Raw genomic sequence first — 15,252 nt, forward strand, 5'->3', positions numbered from 1 at the left:
TGAGTCAATTATCTTAACAAATCAAGTCATTGTGATTTACTTCATGATGTATTATGAAAATAGCATAACATGACAAAATAAAGCAGAAACCTAATGAGATCAGAATGCGACAGTAGAGGCAGCATTCACTGTAAGTGACAACCGCAGTTCAGACTAGTCAAAATGAACAAATGTATTTACGCACTGCCTTCCTCCTGGGTTAGTACAATGAAACCAAATAATATTTGTTGTGATCCAAGATATTCCAGACATGGTACACCACCAACACTCTCAAACTTCACTTACTCTGGATTTTGGGCATAGAAAAAAAGTAGTGAAACGAGTTTGAGGGTGCAGGTTTGAATCCAGATGTTCACGACAGCATCCGTAGTCATGGTCCTGAGAACGCAAATGATGGCATTCAGACAGGAAGGACAACAGAGTCTCTCTCTGCCCATAACCTATAAGCACTGAACCCTGTGCTTGGTTTTGCAACACAGTCAAAATCAAATGTGTTCCCATAAAACCGCATTGCTTGCTTGGCAATGCCAGTCGTTGGAAGTGTTTCATTTTGCAGTGGAAAGTCTGTCACATGTCCCTCATGTTGTTTTTATAGGTGACTACTCGCACCTTCTTTGGTATTATTCATTTGTAAAAGTTCCCATAAACTGTTATTTACCATCCAACATTTGAAGGGAGTGATGTGTCTTTATTTGCTTACAGGAATTAAGAGTCAATTTTAAAGCAGTGTCTTTATGCAATGTAGCAATGTGAAATAATTATTCATGACATAATTATCAATGTGCAACTGCCAATACCCTGAACGTGTAGATCATTGAACAGTTCTTTCACAAAACACTGCAGATTAACAGATTACAAAACACTGCCTTTAACAGATTATACTGCAATTTATGGCCCTATTGCAAACTCAAGCCTGGATGCAGAGAGTCTGGAGATTAATGATGATTGTGCCGTAAGACCTGCACTCCCCCCCATCAATGCCCTGAGATTGTCCTGCAGTGCAACTTCCTCAATCGGACCACGCCACTCATGTAAATAAGGCCCGTCTGTCATTGTCCCCTTTCCACATGTAAACATAACATGTGGCCCGTCTTAGTGATCGAGCTCACAAAATCGAAAGTGGAGGGGACAGCTCGGCTCCGTTCTGACACGTCCAGCGCATGAACCGTCTGCTTGTCGTTCAGAACGAGCGGGTGGCCAACGAGGCCGGTGGGGTGTCACTCTTGCTGTAGGGTTTCTCTCCAGCTGAAGCTGTGATTGGGCCCGTGTGTGAGGGGGAGAACGGGGGGGTCCACCAGCTGCCACACACCCCTGTCCTGCTCCTCACACGCACACACACCCAGATATGGAATCTGGAAGGAAAGAGTTGCACTTTAGTATTGGGGATTAAGTGGGCAGAAAAAGACAATAAATCTGAAAGAAAGTAAGAGCGTGGGAAATCAACACACCTTTCTAACGACTTGGACAAACTCTTTGGAGTTGTGCAGGGGAAGACCCTGAAGCTGTCTGGTGCAGGCCTCCAGAGAAGACGCATGGCCCACAACCAGAACGTTGTTTCCTAGGGACAGGAAGACAAGCGCACTAATGATCTCTGTCCGGCACAACCCAGAGGCCCTCTGTGAACCTGCTCCACGTCCCACGGCCCTCACCCTTGTTTTTGCACTCCGCCAGGATGTCTTTGGTCACTTTGTAGCTGCGGGTCATGTACGTGTCGTAGGACTCGGACACGTTTAGTTTAGCAATAGGGATGTGAGGTCTGCGGGGGCAGAAGCATAGGCCTATTTTAACAACCGTGTTGGATTGTGGGTACATAAAACCCATTTATAAACCGTACCGAGCAATACCGTGCCATAATGTCTGCACCTATATGTTGTGTCGACACAGAGGTTGGCTGCAGCCAGGTCTACCGGAGGTATCCACGCAGGTAGAGAACTTCCAGACAGCCATTTAGTCCACTCAAACAGGCCTGGTTCTACTCGTATCCTCAACTTCCCGTCCTGCTGCATACCTGTGACAGGAGGGGTCAGGAGAGGTCAGGAGGGGTCCAAAGATTACGGTCAACCTGGGTGTACACAAGTCGTGAGGTACTGCCTACACATAATATGAAGAACTGACCTTTGAGCATCTCGTGGGCTGTCTGAACACAGCGAAGACTGGGTGAGCAGTACACAAAGTCAAGGGTGGTGTTTCTCTCCAGCAACGCCTCACCTGAATCACACAGGTAAACATTAGAAGCCTGGCGTCCTGCCGAGGTGAAGGATGAGACCAAGCAGTGAGGAGACCAAGAGGAAAACCCCACGTACCCACAGTCCTGGCCTGTGTGGCCCCGAACACCGTGATGGGAGCATCCATGTCGTAATCTCGATGTCCTCCACTCCAAGCAGGCAGGGACGGGGGCATGTTCAAGTTACTCCGCACATATCTACCTGTAGACAGACCGAGCTGATCAGGTGGGTCGGCGAGGGTGATTGTGAGTGTTACTGGAGGTTTGTGTCTTCTCTTTCGCACATACCTTTCCCGTCAGAGCACTGCGAGAGCCAGTGTTTCCCAAACACCACATCCATCCTCTCCCCGTGACGGCACACAAACAGCGTCCGTTTAGGAGACATTCTGGTGACTCGGAGGACCTGAATGAGCACAAAACACTGTGGAGTTCAGGCAAGCATCTTCAATCCTAGTGAATGTATTCACAAAGGAACTTAGTGAAAAGATTACAGTATCGCACCAGCACACCTAATCTAAGATGCTTTCAAGAATACCAGTTGGCATCCTAAGGAAACAAAATGATGGACAAGAATAATCCTTGGGGTTAACACTGCATTGAAAACAGAGACAGGTAGGTTACGTGACCTGCAGAAGTCTGCATGGCTGTTGAAATGCTGTGTGTACAACACAGATTTTGTCCCATATTAGTTCATAGTATATTTCAGGCTTTGTCTGGAAAAGGGCTTTCAAATTATTCCATGTTTGTAAAAAAAGAGAACTTTACATTTTACGGATCTCACCAGGTTGAACACTACTTACAACAATTTGTATGAACCATTGTATGCATGTATGTATGTATGAAAGGTGCTATACAAATAAAGATTTGAATATTGTAGATTAATAATGGCCAAAACACCAAAGATGAGTGAAACTGGTATTTTGAAAGTATTTTTGTCTGCAATGTACATTAAAGAGAAACAGGAAAAGCAGGACAACATTGGTACAGAATATGACAACAGTGGAAACGGACTGGCTCAACCCTCTGGAGCAAATTCTCATGGAAAAACACCACTCTACTCTACACTACACTACACTACACACACTACTCTACACTACTCTACACTACACACACCACTCTACTCTACACTACACTACACTACACACACCACTCTACACTACACACACTACTCTACACTACACACACCACTCTACACTACACACACCACTCTACTCTACACTACACTACACACACCACTCTACACTACACACACTACTCTACACACACCACACTACACTACACACACCACTCTACACTACACACACCACTCTACACTACACACACCACTCTACACTACACACCACTCTACACTACACACCACTACACTACACTACACACACCACTCTACACTACACAGACCACTCTACACTACACTACACTACACTACACACACCACTCTACACTACACTACACACACTATACACTACACTACACTACACACACTACACTACACACACCACTCTACACTACACTACACACACCACTCTACACTACACTACACTACACACACTATACACTACACTATACACTACACACACCACTCTACACTACACTACACACACCACTCTACACTACACACACTACACTATCTCACTCTTGCACAAGGTGCATCTTGGTCTTGGTACAGGATGCTGGAGAAACCGGGGGAAACCAGCCTGACTATATTCATGTTTTTGTGGTTGCAGGATTCTCAATCCTTTTTGGAAGGAGCTACATAGTATTTTGGGAGATGTTTTTGGACAGGCCACCCCTTGTAAACGTGGCTCTGTATATGTGCGAAACCTTCTAATCATTATATGTAATGAGAGGGACAGGAAACTGCCTCTTATACTTCTAGTAACTGGCAAAAAAATAAAGACTAAAAATGGTTAAATCCAGACATTGTTAATGAATGGATGGACACAATTCATGATGTTAACAGAATGGACTCTGTGTCCTCCTCTCTTAACTTGCAAACAGACTCATTTAACCAGATCTGGGTAAAATGGGTTGAGTACATCAAACTTATAATGTCAAATGTTTTTTGTTGAACTGAAGTGTGATGTGAAATGTATGTTTATGTGTATCTGCATATATGCAATCTGAAAAGATACTTCTGAAATAGTATAAAAGCTGTCTCCTAAACAGGAGCTGTCTCCTAAACAGGAGCTGTCTCCTAAACAGGAGCGGTCTCCTAAACAGGAGCTGTCTCCTAAACTTGGTCTTCATTTCTCTCTGTTTTCTCTCTTTTGTATACATTGAGGTTGCACTGATGAATTTCGTCAGTGTATTGTTATGACATTAAAGTGCCATTTACAAATAGACATATATATTTTAGACATATATATTTTATATAAACATATTTTTAAACATATGCTTTCGAGAATACAGCTCTCAGTCATTACTGATTTACCACAGTCTAACAATAATATGCATTATATAAGTTGCATTATTCTGTGCACCTGCATAGATTGGCAGACCACGCTCATGATGGCCGACTCCCCTGATCTTGAATTGTCAAGGCACTGAAAGTTGAGCAGTCCGTCCAGCGATCTGTTTTCTTTGTTGCTTTTTTCTGGAGGCAACGCACTGAAGAACGAATGCGACCTGTGTGAGGAGGAGAACAACAACCCCATTCTCAGCATTCAACTCTCACATGGCTGAAGTCTTCAAGGCTCCCCCAGTCTCTTCTGCTCAGAAGACCCAGGCGACGTGCTCTTCTGGATCCTGGAACTCACCCGTGGAAGACCCACGTGTCACACTCGTCTGCCTGACTAACGTAATTTTCAGGCAGCAGTCCAGACAGTCCCGTGCCCAGGGATGTGCCAAACACCCAGCCTTCACTGGTGCTCAGCTGCTCCAGGGGAGACGTGAAGACAAAGTCCCCCGCCACAAGCTCCAGCTCATCGTCATTTTGAGGGACGTAGGGGTACATCACTCGCACAGTCTGGAGATCAGAGCACAGGAGTCATTAGACAAATAGAACCAGTTTTCTGCTCTAAATTGTCTTGGTCTAAATTGCAATGCCAATGGTGATTTGCAGCTGAACAGATTAGATTTAGGTTTAATTGTGCTGTTGGAAACCAGCGTGGAGCGATTAGCTACTCCTTGTAGAAAACTAAAGACAAAGTAAACTAAAACAAATTAAGAGACAGAAACCAGGCAGCTACCTCGTGATTTGAAAATCTAATGTCCCTGGAGAACAGAACAGCGAGCCAGTCACATCCAAGCTTGACTTCGATCCCTTTTGCCAGCTTCTCCAAGGTAGCCAAGTGGCTGCTGGGAAATTGGTAGGCTAGAGTCACATGCAGCTGCTTCTTCTGAGGCTCCACGTGGATATCTACGAGACGCAGGGACATTTTTGTGACCTCACTTCTTTGTGGCCAGCGTGTAGTGATACGTGTTTGTGTCTCCCCCCCAGGTGGAAACCAGGAGTGGGGTCCAGGGGTCTCCAGGGGTGTTCTACCTGCTTTACTCATGGCTTCCGCAGCAAAGTCGGCGGCGAATTTCTTCAGCGTCTCGGCCACCTGGTCCTCCACAAAGAGGCCGATGAAGTTGGCGGAGGTGTAGAGCTGGAGGGGCAGGCGGCTGGGGAAGAGACCTCTCCACTGGCTCACTGTAGACTGCAGAGCTCCACACAGAGCCTCCACCTTACTGTTTGCACACTGGACGGGAGGGAGAAGACACCTCAGAGCCTCAGACACATTCGACCGGCTGAAGCTGTATCTTCAGCTAACTCAAATAAGGTCCCGGTCAGAGGTGGGCATTCCTGGTTCAGAAAGTAAAAGTCCTCACCAGGATTTTGCTCAGGCTTCCTGGATTGTGTTGATTCCACTAATTTTACCTGATTGCACTAATTAGAAAATCTAGCACGCTTGAGTAAAATACTGGTGTGGACTTTTACTTTCTGAACCTGGAATGCCCACCTCTGGTCCCGGTTGATGATTATTGCTTGAAACAGCACAACATAACCTAGAACCAAAACACAGGAACCTTTAAAGCATGTGATAACTTATGAAACACAAGGAGATTGGAGATTGTTTTTGGTTTAATGGTATTCAAACGGTGGAGGACGGTCCACATGCTTCCTGAGTAAAAGTGATAGAACGGCACCGTTCTGAAGCTCACCACGAAGAACTGGCAGAGTGTGATATGGGGGAATATGTTGTGGGCTTTGTTCTTGCCGCACATCAGGCGTGACTGCTGCCAGAAGTGGGAGAGCTGGTTCTGAAGGGGCCCGCTGGGTCTCAGATACAGCACATACTCCCGGGGTAACGGGTCGTCCAGGAAGGGGTCGTCCACGTGGGAGAACAACCTGAAGGGGCAACAGACCACGTCCGGTCAGAATCACTGTCTGCTAGGCTGCTGATGCAGAACGTGGCGGAAATGTTTCTACGAGAGCAAATAGAGTCAGTCGGTCTGTTGTGTGTGTTTTGTTTTGTTTGTTTTTTTATTATATAAAGCCGTAATGTTAAACAGTGTTCCTGTATGTCCGCAGCTCTAGCACGGCTATGTGAACTCAAGTCCTTAGTAATAAGGATATGAGCTCACTCAAACCTGTCAAAACCAGAGGTGTCAATTCCAGGTTCAGAAAGTAAAAGTCCTCACCAGGATTTTGCTCAGGCTTCCTGGATTGTGTTGGTTCCACTAATTTTACCTGGATTGCTAATTAGAAAATCTAGCAAGCTTGAGCAAAATCCTGGTGAGGAATTTTACTTTCTGAACCTGGAATTGACACGTCTGGTCAAAACATGAAGTATGCAACAGAGCTGTGGCCCTCCATGACTGGTATTTGACAAGTGATGTAATTCACAATATAGCCAGTAGGAGGCAGCAGAACATCACGGGAAGGGAACACATAATTTGGAAGTAGACGTTCCTAAACATCTGGTTAAATCAGGAGTGATCAACTCTGGTCCTGGAGATCCATCACCCTTCATGATTAACTGGATCAGGTGGGTTTCAGGTGGAGCGTAATGGCGTTTTCAACGAAACCTTATAAATGGGAGTCTTACCAGTCACACGCAAGCTGTACACTCCTGCCTCCAGTAGAAACCAGGGCCGTCAGCCTGCAAGATGGAGGGATGGATGGTTAGACAATAGCAGAAACCACGGCAGATAAAAAAAAAAAACTTCTCATTTTAGACACCATCATGCTCTGTTGCTGATGAACTTATGGAGAGCTCTCATTCATCACCTTTTCTGTTAAACAGAAACAAATTTATTCTGAAGACGTCTTCATTCGCGTGGAGTCGCCATATTGCTGTTTTCCACTACTCGTACTACAGCACTCTGACATTCGCCCCTCGATAAACAAGCTACATGAAGAACGAGAGAGAAGAACATGACGACGTTCCCTGGGTACCGTTGAACGCTGGCAGCTCATGCCGCACACGGTGCACCCTGGGAGAGGCTGCCGCTTGAGCTAACTACAACCGAGTGGGTGTAGCAGAAACTCTGTGTTCCAGGGTGCACTGCACATTTAAGGCAAGCAGTTATTTCTGCTGATACATGGCACATTAAGATTTTCAGTACCAAAATAGAGTTCTGAGAAAGACAGGGACACACGCGATTGGTGCAACACCTCTCTGACTCTTTCATAAGAGCTCGCGGAGACGGTTGGGCTGTGTGGGGAAGGGTCTTCCTTCCTCTCATACGCCCCCTCGTGAGATTTAGTCGAGATCTTGTATGATGGATAAGATGCCTTTGTAAATGTTTTTTATTAACATTTGCGTTTCGTGGTGTTGGTGTTTGTCTTTCCACCATGACATTCAGTTGCCTCAGAAGCAGTTCAGATGGCATCAAGTCATGCTCTGTGGTGTTTCAACCGGGCCCTGACAGCACAACAAGCTGCTCTATGATCTGAGCTCATCGGCTGTGTGTTCTCCTTCAACTGTGTGCCAGAATGAAGCCATTTCCATAGATATCCATATAAAAAAAAGACCTGAACCAAAGCACTCACGGGTGCCACGAGCTTCATTTGTGAGCTCCTCCGCAGATAATATGAGTTTGGTGTTCACGCTGAGATGAAGGTCTTGTGCTCCCCTCCCGCCTCTCCACCATCTGCCTGAAGAGCCCCGTGTCCAAGAAGAGCTCGTTTGGCATAAGGGAGAGATCTCAGCTAGAAAAGCAGCCTGCACTCAGGAGAACCTTGGTCAACGAAGACCTCCGCGTATTTGCCTGCTTTTATTTAAACAGTGTCACCCTCTCCTTCCTCGATCACACTGTAATGAGCCTCATCAATACTGCGGCCTGAAGACCTCCAGGAGGGACGTATTTTACAGTGAGGCTGGGCTGTGGCCTCCAACATGGAACTTGCTCAGTAATACCGTAATAAGCGAGGAGCGATTAGTCATGTGAAAGTGGGACTTCAATAACCAAACAAACGGTTAAAAGCTCTGCAGCATTTTCATGCGCCTTCTGGCCTATTTCTCTGCCGTTTTGTTGTTTTCTGTGTTGTTTGAGGGCTCACTGCGCTCCGTGGTGTTGAACACAACTGCTTCAGTTTGCAGAAACGGAGAATGTTGTGAGAGCAGATATGTTTGCTGCTAACAGTCGTCTTCAAATCACCAGGGTGAATCTGACCTTTCGTCAGTTAGCACTAGGCTAACCACAGCTTCAGTGCGTTAAGGCCACAGGTTGGTGTCACAGGTGTCAGAAGATCCCTCTCACATCGCCTTTATTAAGCAGCACTGCTGAAGCGAAACACCACGTTTCAATAGGACTTCCCCTTACACACGGCTACCGCCTCTGAAACAATGTCCGAACCCAAGACTACAGTTTCTCTGTAAGCAACGATCAGTCAGGAGACTTAAAAACCAATGACGACAAGACACTGTATGCTCTCCGACCACCGTCCACCTGAACGTCTGACAAAGTTCTGACCAAGAGTAACTGCTGACAGTGTCATGTGACCGTGGTGACATACACGGTGTTGCTCCGTTCATGAAGGCCTGTATAAAACACGCAAGTGTCTACATAAGCAGATCACTGGTGACGAAGTGTGAATCACCAGTTCCTTATGTTAGATCTGCAGTGAGAGTCACACTCGGTTACAAGCACACATTTCCTTTCACAAAGCCGTAAACCAACAAGTGAGTAATTATTATACGTTGACTAACTTCCGCCAAGGTTGATCAGGCAACAAACTTAATCTGCCTAATATCTCTTGACTATAATTATGCTCGAGTTGACCATAGACCACTGATACAGTCCACATTTCCTGTTAGCTCAAGAGAATTACCTGCTGTGGGGACTCTAAATGCACACTGCACAAGTAAATACTGTAAAACGGGTCCTAGTTATCTTGCTACCGAGGACCATAGTTATGTTTCTTTCCATCTGACACTATAAAAGATGTGAAACTACAAGTGTATTGAGAATATGAAATTACTGTAAATGCCCCCTTCATCATTACAATTCACCAGAAAATCAAAGATGTTTTAAATCACATTATTAATACAAAATTCATGTCCTATTTAATTCTTTTCATCCATTCCACCAACGAGGGTGTGGAAAGAACACCTGAACATCTTAAGATGAAGTTTCCAATCGTTCTTTGTTATTTTAGGTTGAAGTGGAACAAATTTGATGTCGGTGACAGAATTTAGTAGAAAGGCTGACACTATGGAAAATCTATGATCACTTAACATTGTGCTTCAAATGTTTACCAATATGGAATAAAGTATAACTTACTAGTGAATCACACAAAGCATTTCTAGTTATACATGAAATGAAAACCCTGAGATAAATTCATTCTATTTAAGACTGCTCCATTCAGTTGTCCGATCTTCTTCTAATCACCACCACAACAAATTAATAAAGTGTTGGGCACTCAGGCCAATGGTATAAATGAATGGATGTTCTTGTTTTTATAGAGTTCACTACATATGCAACCCAGTTAAAGTGCTGGACGGGTAGACCATTGTTTTCTGCAAATGTGGTTTTGTGTCCCAGTATGAGATGGTATTAAGGTTTTGCCAAACTTTTAACACCTTTAACAGCCACGTTTTACAGGGATATAAGATCCTACAAATGATTTCTCACACACGGTTGTCTGAAAGTGAATGATACCTTCACCCAGACCGATTCTTTGATCGTGGAAGTGTGTTTAACGCTGAAAAAGATGCTGAATGTCAAACTATGAATATGGTGCTTGTCAGCACAACGTTTAGATACTACTGAACACAGAAGTCGTGCCTGCATGAGCATGGCCTGAAGTCTCACTCGCATCGGCACCGTCAGCAGCTCAACACCGTTCGTTTGCATTTAGGCGGCACTGAATGGGAGCTCCACCAGAACTGCCCGAGGCCAGTGGTACAGATGGAGGCTACACCCACTGTGCATCAATCAGTCTGCTTTACCTCCACCTGCAAGCCCCATGACAGCCTCGCCGTGCAGATGGACACCACGCTGCGCATGCAGGCGCCACCGCAGTTTGTCTCAGCACGCCAGACTCCTTTTAACCACAAGCTGCTTATGACGAGCTGGCTGAGTTACTGTAGTTTTGCTTGGGCTTTATATGCCGATATCACTTCGAAAGGGCTCATTACTGGCATATTACACATTACTGAGATTTATCCAAGTGAACAGGATCATCGCTAATGTCAGTCTTCATTTTTCCAGATCGTTCACTAGCACTGACACGACGTCACGAGCCCAGCATTCATGTTGAACAGGACCAGCGTCCCCGTGAAGCCGAGTCCTCTGTCTCTGTCCTCCCAGCCCATCCCAGCCGTCTGCTCCGCACAGAGACACACACACCTTGTCCCTGCTGCCGTGCGGGGAAAACCCCACGGCCACGCCCCCCCCGCCCGCATCCTCACACTTCCTGTCTGCAGCCACGCCCTAAGACACTGCTCTGAGATCAGGGAACGAGCATGAGAAACAGCATTCAACAGTGAAACGGATGTTCAATATTGAACATCCTAGTCATGACAGATGTGGTAGTGTTTTAATAAAATAATCATATTATTTCTGTTTATTTGGTATAGTTTTAATAAAATGTCTGGACATAAAGATGACAGATCTCTATACAGCTTCTGCAACACAAGAAACTGCAATATACTGTACACCACCCAATACTTTTTTGCTATTCATCTAGGCAGCAAATATTACCTCCACATTATAATACTATATAACACAATTTTGTAGTAGTAAAGTAAAACATTAAAGTCACATAACTGAACAAGAATTTCTCCAGTTTATTTTACTCAAGCTGATTGATGACTTGTGAGATTAGAAGAATAAGATCAGGTGTTTCTGCTTCACTGGGAAACATGATAACCACTTCAAACACACTGAAACACAGTTAAGATATAGTACTGACTGGGGGAAGAACCGGACCACATCATAACTGAAACCTTCTCAGTTCATGTAGACGGAAAATGAACAAATAGGAGAAAAGACAAAACTGGCAGCTGGGAACAGTTACTGTGAGAGCGTTTGTCTGCCTGGTACAATATAAGGTTTGAGGAGGTTACAGCATGAACTCTTGGCAAAGCCGGGTAACAAATGAAACAGGTGATATGGAATAACATCTGGATAACGGCACGCTATACCCACAAATCAATTATTGGGTAAAGTTACGAAGTTAGTTAAAGTTCACGAAGGAGATCACCCATTGCGTACTAACCTGAAAGACGGAGTGTGACAAAAGTGACTCTGCACTAGTGCACTTGGCCATGTGCACCATGTGTCACTCCTCACATCTCCGAACACAGAGTTATTATGCCAGAGCCTCAAACGCTAACGCAGACCCATCAAACGCAAACAAAAGCCATATTATGCCCGCGGGCTTCCTCCATATGTGTGAGAGTAATGTACTATAAGGGCAACATGCAGGGACACACACAGATCTGTGTGTGGTACCTTCATATCTATGTGCAGTTCTGATTTTAACGACTGCACTTCAAGGCCAGAAACCACTTCCAAGCAATTTATGAAGACGGCACCATAAAAGTGCAATACATGCACAACAAACCTCACTAAATTATTCAGCAATCACTTCAGTTATGAGTAATGACTATATTCATACACTATATACATATTGTACAATAAAATAGAATTTTCTGTGGACTCTACCTAATTATAATTCCATTTGAAATATGTTAATTGAACGGTTTATTTAAAATTCTGCTTTGGGGGCAGGATTTATACTGCTCCACTTTTTGTTGGGTAAATGCATATCCATATACTTGCTAGCAGCAAACAGAAACCTCTGGCAATATTAGAAATATATTAGAAAAGCAAAAGGACCCAATATGAAGATTTATATACAGAAAACATCTGCAGTCCGTCAAGAGGGGGAAACCCTACTTTGGTAATGTTGCTATTAAAATCAACATCCTCTCCAATATGTGGTTAAATACAACCACATGAGGTCAATAATTAAAAGGCGACGAGCCCTAGTTCTGGTCCAAAAGCCCGGCCAGCAGGTTGTCCAGACACGGCTCCCCAAACGCGTGGCTCTCCGGCACGGGGACAGAGAGCTGCAGGGACGTCCCCCCTCTAGCTGGCACAGACACGACACACACAGACGGTGGACTCACTGCTGCGTGAGAGCACACACACACACACACACACACACACACACACACACCAGCTCTCAGACAGACGCGCCCAGCCGCACGCCGACGGAGGCTTCGTGTTGATGGCAGAGAGTGGGAAGAACAGCCTGCGTGTTTTAACCAGCGTGTCGGTTCGTCCGTGCCCTCTGCAGCACCGCAAGGCGGGCCCAGCTGCACGGGGGAGGGTGTGGTTCTGGTTCTACTCTGGAGCGCACACGCCACCGGCCCAAGTGCGGCCCGGCAGAAGAACAGCAGCTGGGTCTGCCACGCACGGTACCTGGTCACCAGGGACTGTCCGGGGGGAGGAGGGGGGCGAGGACCCCACAGCTGGCATAGTGAAACCATCGCACCTGTGAGCTCAATCCTCCAGCAGGGTGCGAGGGGAAAACCTCGGGCTCGCGTCTGCACGGATGGCGCCCTCACAACCCCTCCACTCAGAGTGGGAGACGAGTGGTCTGGTGTCTCCGTCAAATCGGACCCGAGCAAGCACAACATACCATCTTTGGTGATGCCTGCATCTCACTGATGTAGGAAGTGGGCAGCTCGGACCCGACATGAAACCACAATGACACAGCCTGACTGTGATGCAAGTTTTTTGCAGGAAAATGGTTCATATTATCTGCAGTAAACCCCTTGAAGTGAAATACAACAGCCACCTGGTTTGGAAGGGCACTGCATTTAGATAAGTTAGGTTAAACCTTAACGATAGCTAAACAATAACTAAAGCTCAAATAAATGCAGTAATGACATTGTGGAGGAAGCGCTGGCTAATGAGGAGGGAACCTGCTAAATTAACAGCAGTTATCAAGGTCAGTGCAAAGCATGTAAAGTATTTGTAGACACATCTGACATGAGAGAAATGGGGCAATTAAAAAAAATAAACAAATACACAAACAAGTAAACATAAAAGCAACAAGAAAATAAAGCAGAGGTCCTCTATCTGGACTATAATGGCAGGTGTGTCTCCTGCTCACACACTGTTTATTGATAGGTTCACCTACAAAAAAAAAGTTACAACTCCCCCCCAAAACACAATAAAAGTTAAATATGAAGGCGCGATCCCCCTGAAGGGAGTGGCGGGCAGGCAGGTCCTCCCTGACTAAAACAAAGAGTTGCAGATTTAGAAACAGCTGTTTGTCTGTAGGTTTCCTCCCACGACACTTGTGCCGAAGACCGAAAGACGGCACCTTGTGACATAACAGATCAGCCATGCAGTGATGAGCACAGATGCTCTCTGTCTACATGTAGCACTCATTTATGACCTACAACAATAGTTCCACATTAAAGAACCAGAGACAGTCCTCCAGGAGTCTCTCATTAGTCGTGGAATTATTTCATTTCACCCCATCTAGGCAAGTGACACAGTTCTGAAACGACCCTTCCGAAGAAATCAGGTCATTTTTCATTTCAATCAACGGAAAAATTAAATAGGTCATCACTTCCAAGTGGGAGACGGTGGAAAGTGTGGTGAGGGGTATTAATAACTCCCCGTGTCAACACGTGGAAGGCACAAGCCAGCAAATGCGAGAAATTAGTTTGTAGCTCCCCCCCCCCCCCCACAGTCAGGGTTGGTTGGGAATACCGGCCCAACCCGGCCCGGCCCATGTGAGCTGTGGAGTGGACCAACAGCTGGGCTGGGGGAGCCTGGAGTCTCATCACCACAGAAGCACATGAGGCTGGGAGACTGATGTTCATGTGTGCTATTTTGCTCCTATGAGCAGAGGAAAACTGTGTAAAATAAAGGTTTGTGAGGCAACAGAAGAAAATGTTACCAAAAAAACCGTAAACAAACAAACAAACTTAAAGACAAACAAACAAACAAAGCCACCAGTCAAGCAGCGAGATCAACACACCTGCTCTAAATATTTACAATAGGCTGTCAGCCACAAACTTTTCACTTAAATTGCTGAACTTGCAAATGGACGTGAAATGAAATAGACTTTTCCCGTTTACGAAGAAAAACGACAAAAGCTCCAAGAGTAACTTAGTTTTAAAATAAAGTGACACACCAGACCGTTTCTAAACGTGTTATCGACCAGATCTAATAAGTCGCCCAATGTTCGTATTAACCTATAAAACTATTTGCCGGTACTGAAGGTAAAAGCCCAGTCGGACCTGGACCGTTCGGTTATGGTGTTTTGATCGTGGAGACACTCACGCTCTGTTGTGGGGGAAGCCCATGGACAGCAGCACCTCCAGATGTGACCCATGTTTGACGGTGCTGGCTCGGTGCTGTCGGAACCGTCGCGGGATTATCTTGGAATAAAGATCTTCTTTGGCGGCCATACTTTACAGACCCATGAAGGACACGCGTCTCCGACGAGGGAACCGCGCACACGGACAGACGCGCGTGAAATATCCGATTATTGCAAGTCGCACGTGACCGCGTTCCCTCCCAGGCGCTGCGGCGAGGGCGCGCGTCACGCGTGCGTTTGAACGGCG

At 45.7% G+C, this 15,252-nt stretch overlaps 1 protein-coding gene across 2 annotated transcripts; it reads right to left on the reverse strand.

Moving 5' to 3' along the window:
* Nucleotides 1-21: 21 nt before the first annotated feature.
* On the reverse strand, nucleotides 22-15,237 carry ubash3bb (ubiquitin associated and SH3 domain containing Bb). Of its 2 annotated transcripts, none has more exons than XM_076976357.1 (14): nucleotides 14,969-15,237; nucleotides 7,258-7,311; nucleotides 6,371-6,557; nucleotides 5,709-5,907; nucleotides 5,413-5,582; nucleotides 4,981-5,189; nucleotides 4,705-4,849; nucleotides 2,513-2,627; nucleotides 2,304-2,426; nucleotides 2,116-2,208; nucleotides 1,864-2,008; nucleotides 1,650-1,756; nucleotides 1,449-1,558; nucleotides 22-1,352 (listed from the first exon to the last, which is right to left on the reverse strand). In XM_076976357.1, exons 1-14 carry the CDS (start codon nucleotides 15,094-15,096, stop codon nucleotides 1,218-1,220), a joined length of 1,920 nt encoding a protein of 639 aa, XP_076832472.1. In that variant the 5' UTR covers nucleotides 15,097-15,237; the 3' UTR covers nucleotides 22-1,217. The 2 variants fall into 2 exon arrangements, with proteins under 2 accessions (XP_076832472.1, XP_076832473.1); XM_076976358.1 differs by lacking the exon at nucleotides 14,969-15,237 and adding an exon at nucleotides 7,440-7,706.
* Nucleotides 15,238-15,252: the final 15 nt, after the last annotated feature.

This window comes from Brachyhypopomus gauderio, chromosome 16, assembly GCF_052324685.1.
Source record: "Brachyhypopomus gauderio isolate BG-103 chromosome 16, BGAUD_0.2, whole genome shotgun sequence".
NCBI lineage: Eukaryota > Metazoa > Chordata > Actinopteri > Gymnotiformes > Hypopomidae > Brachyhypopomus > Brachyhypopomus gauderio.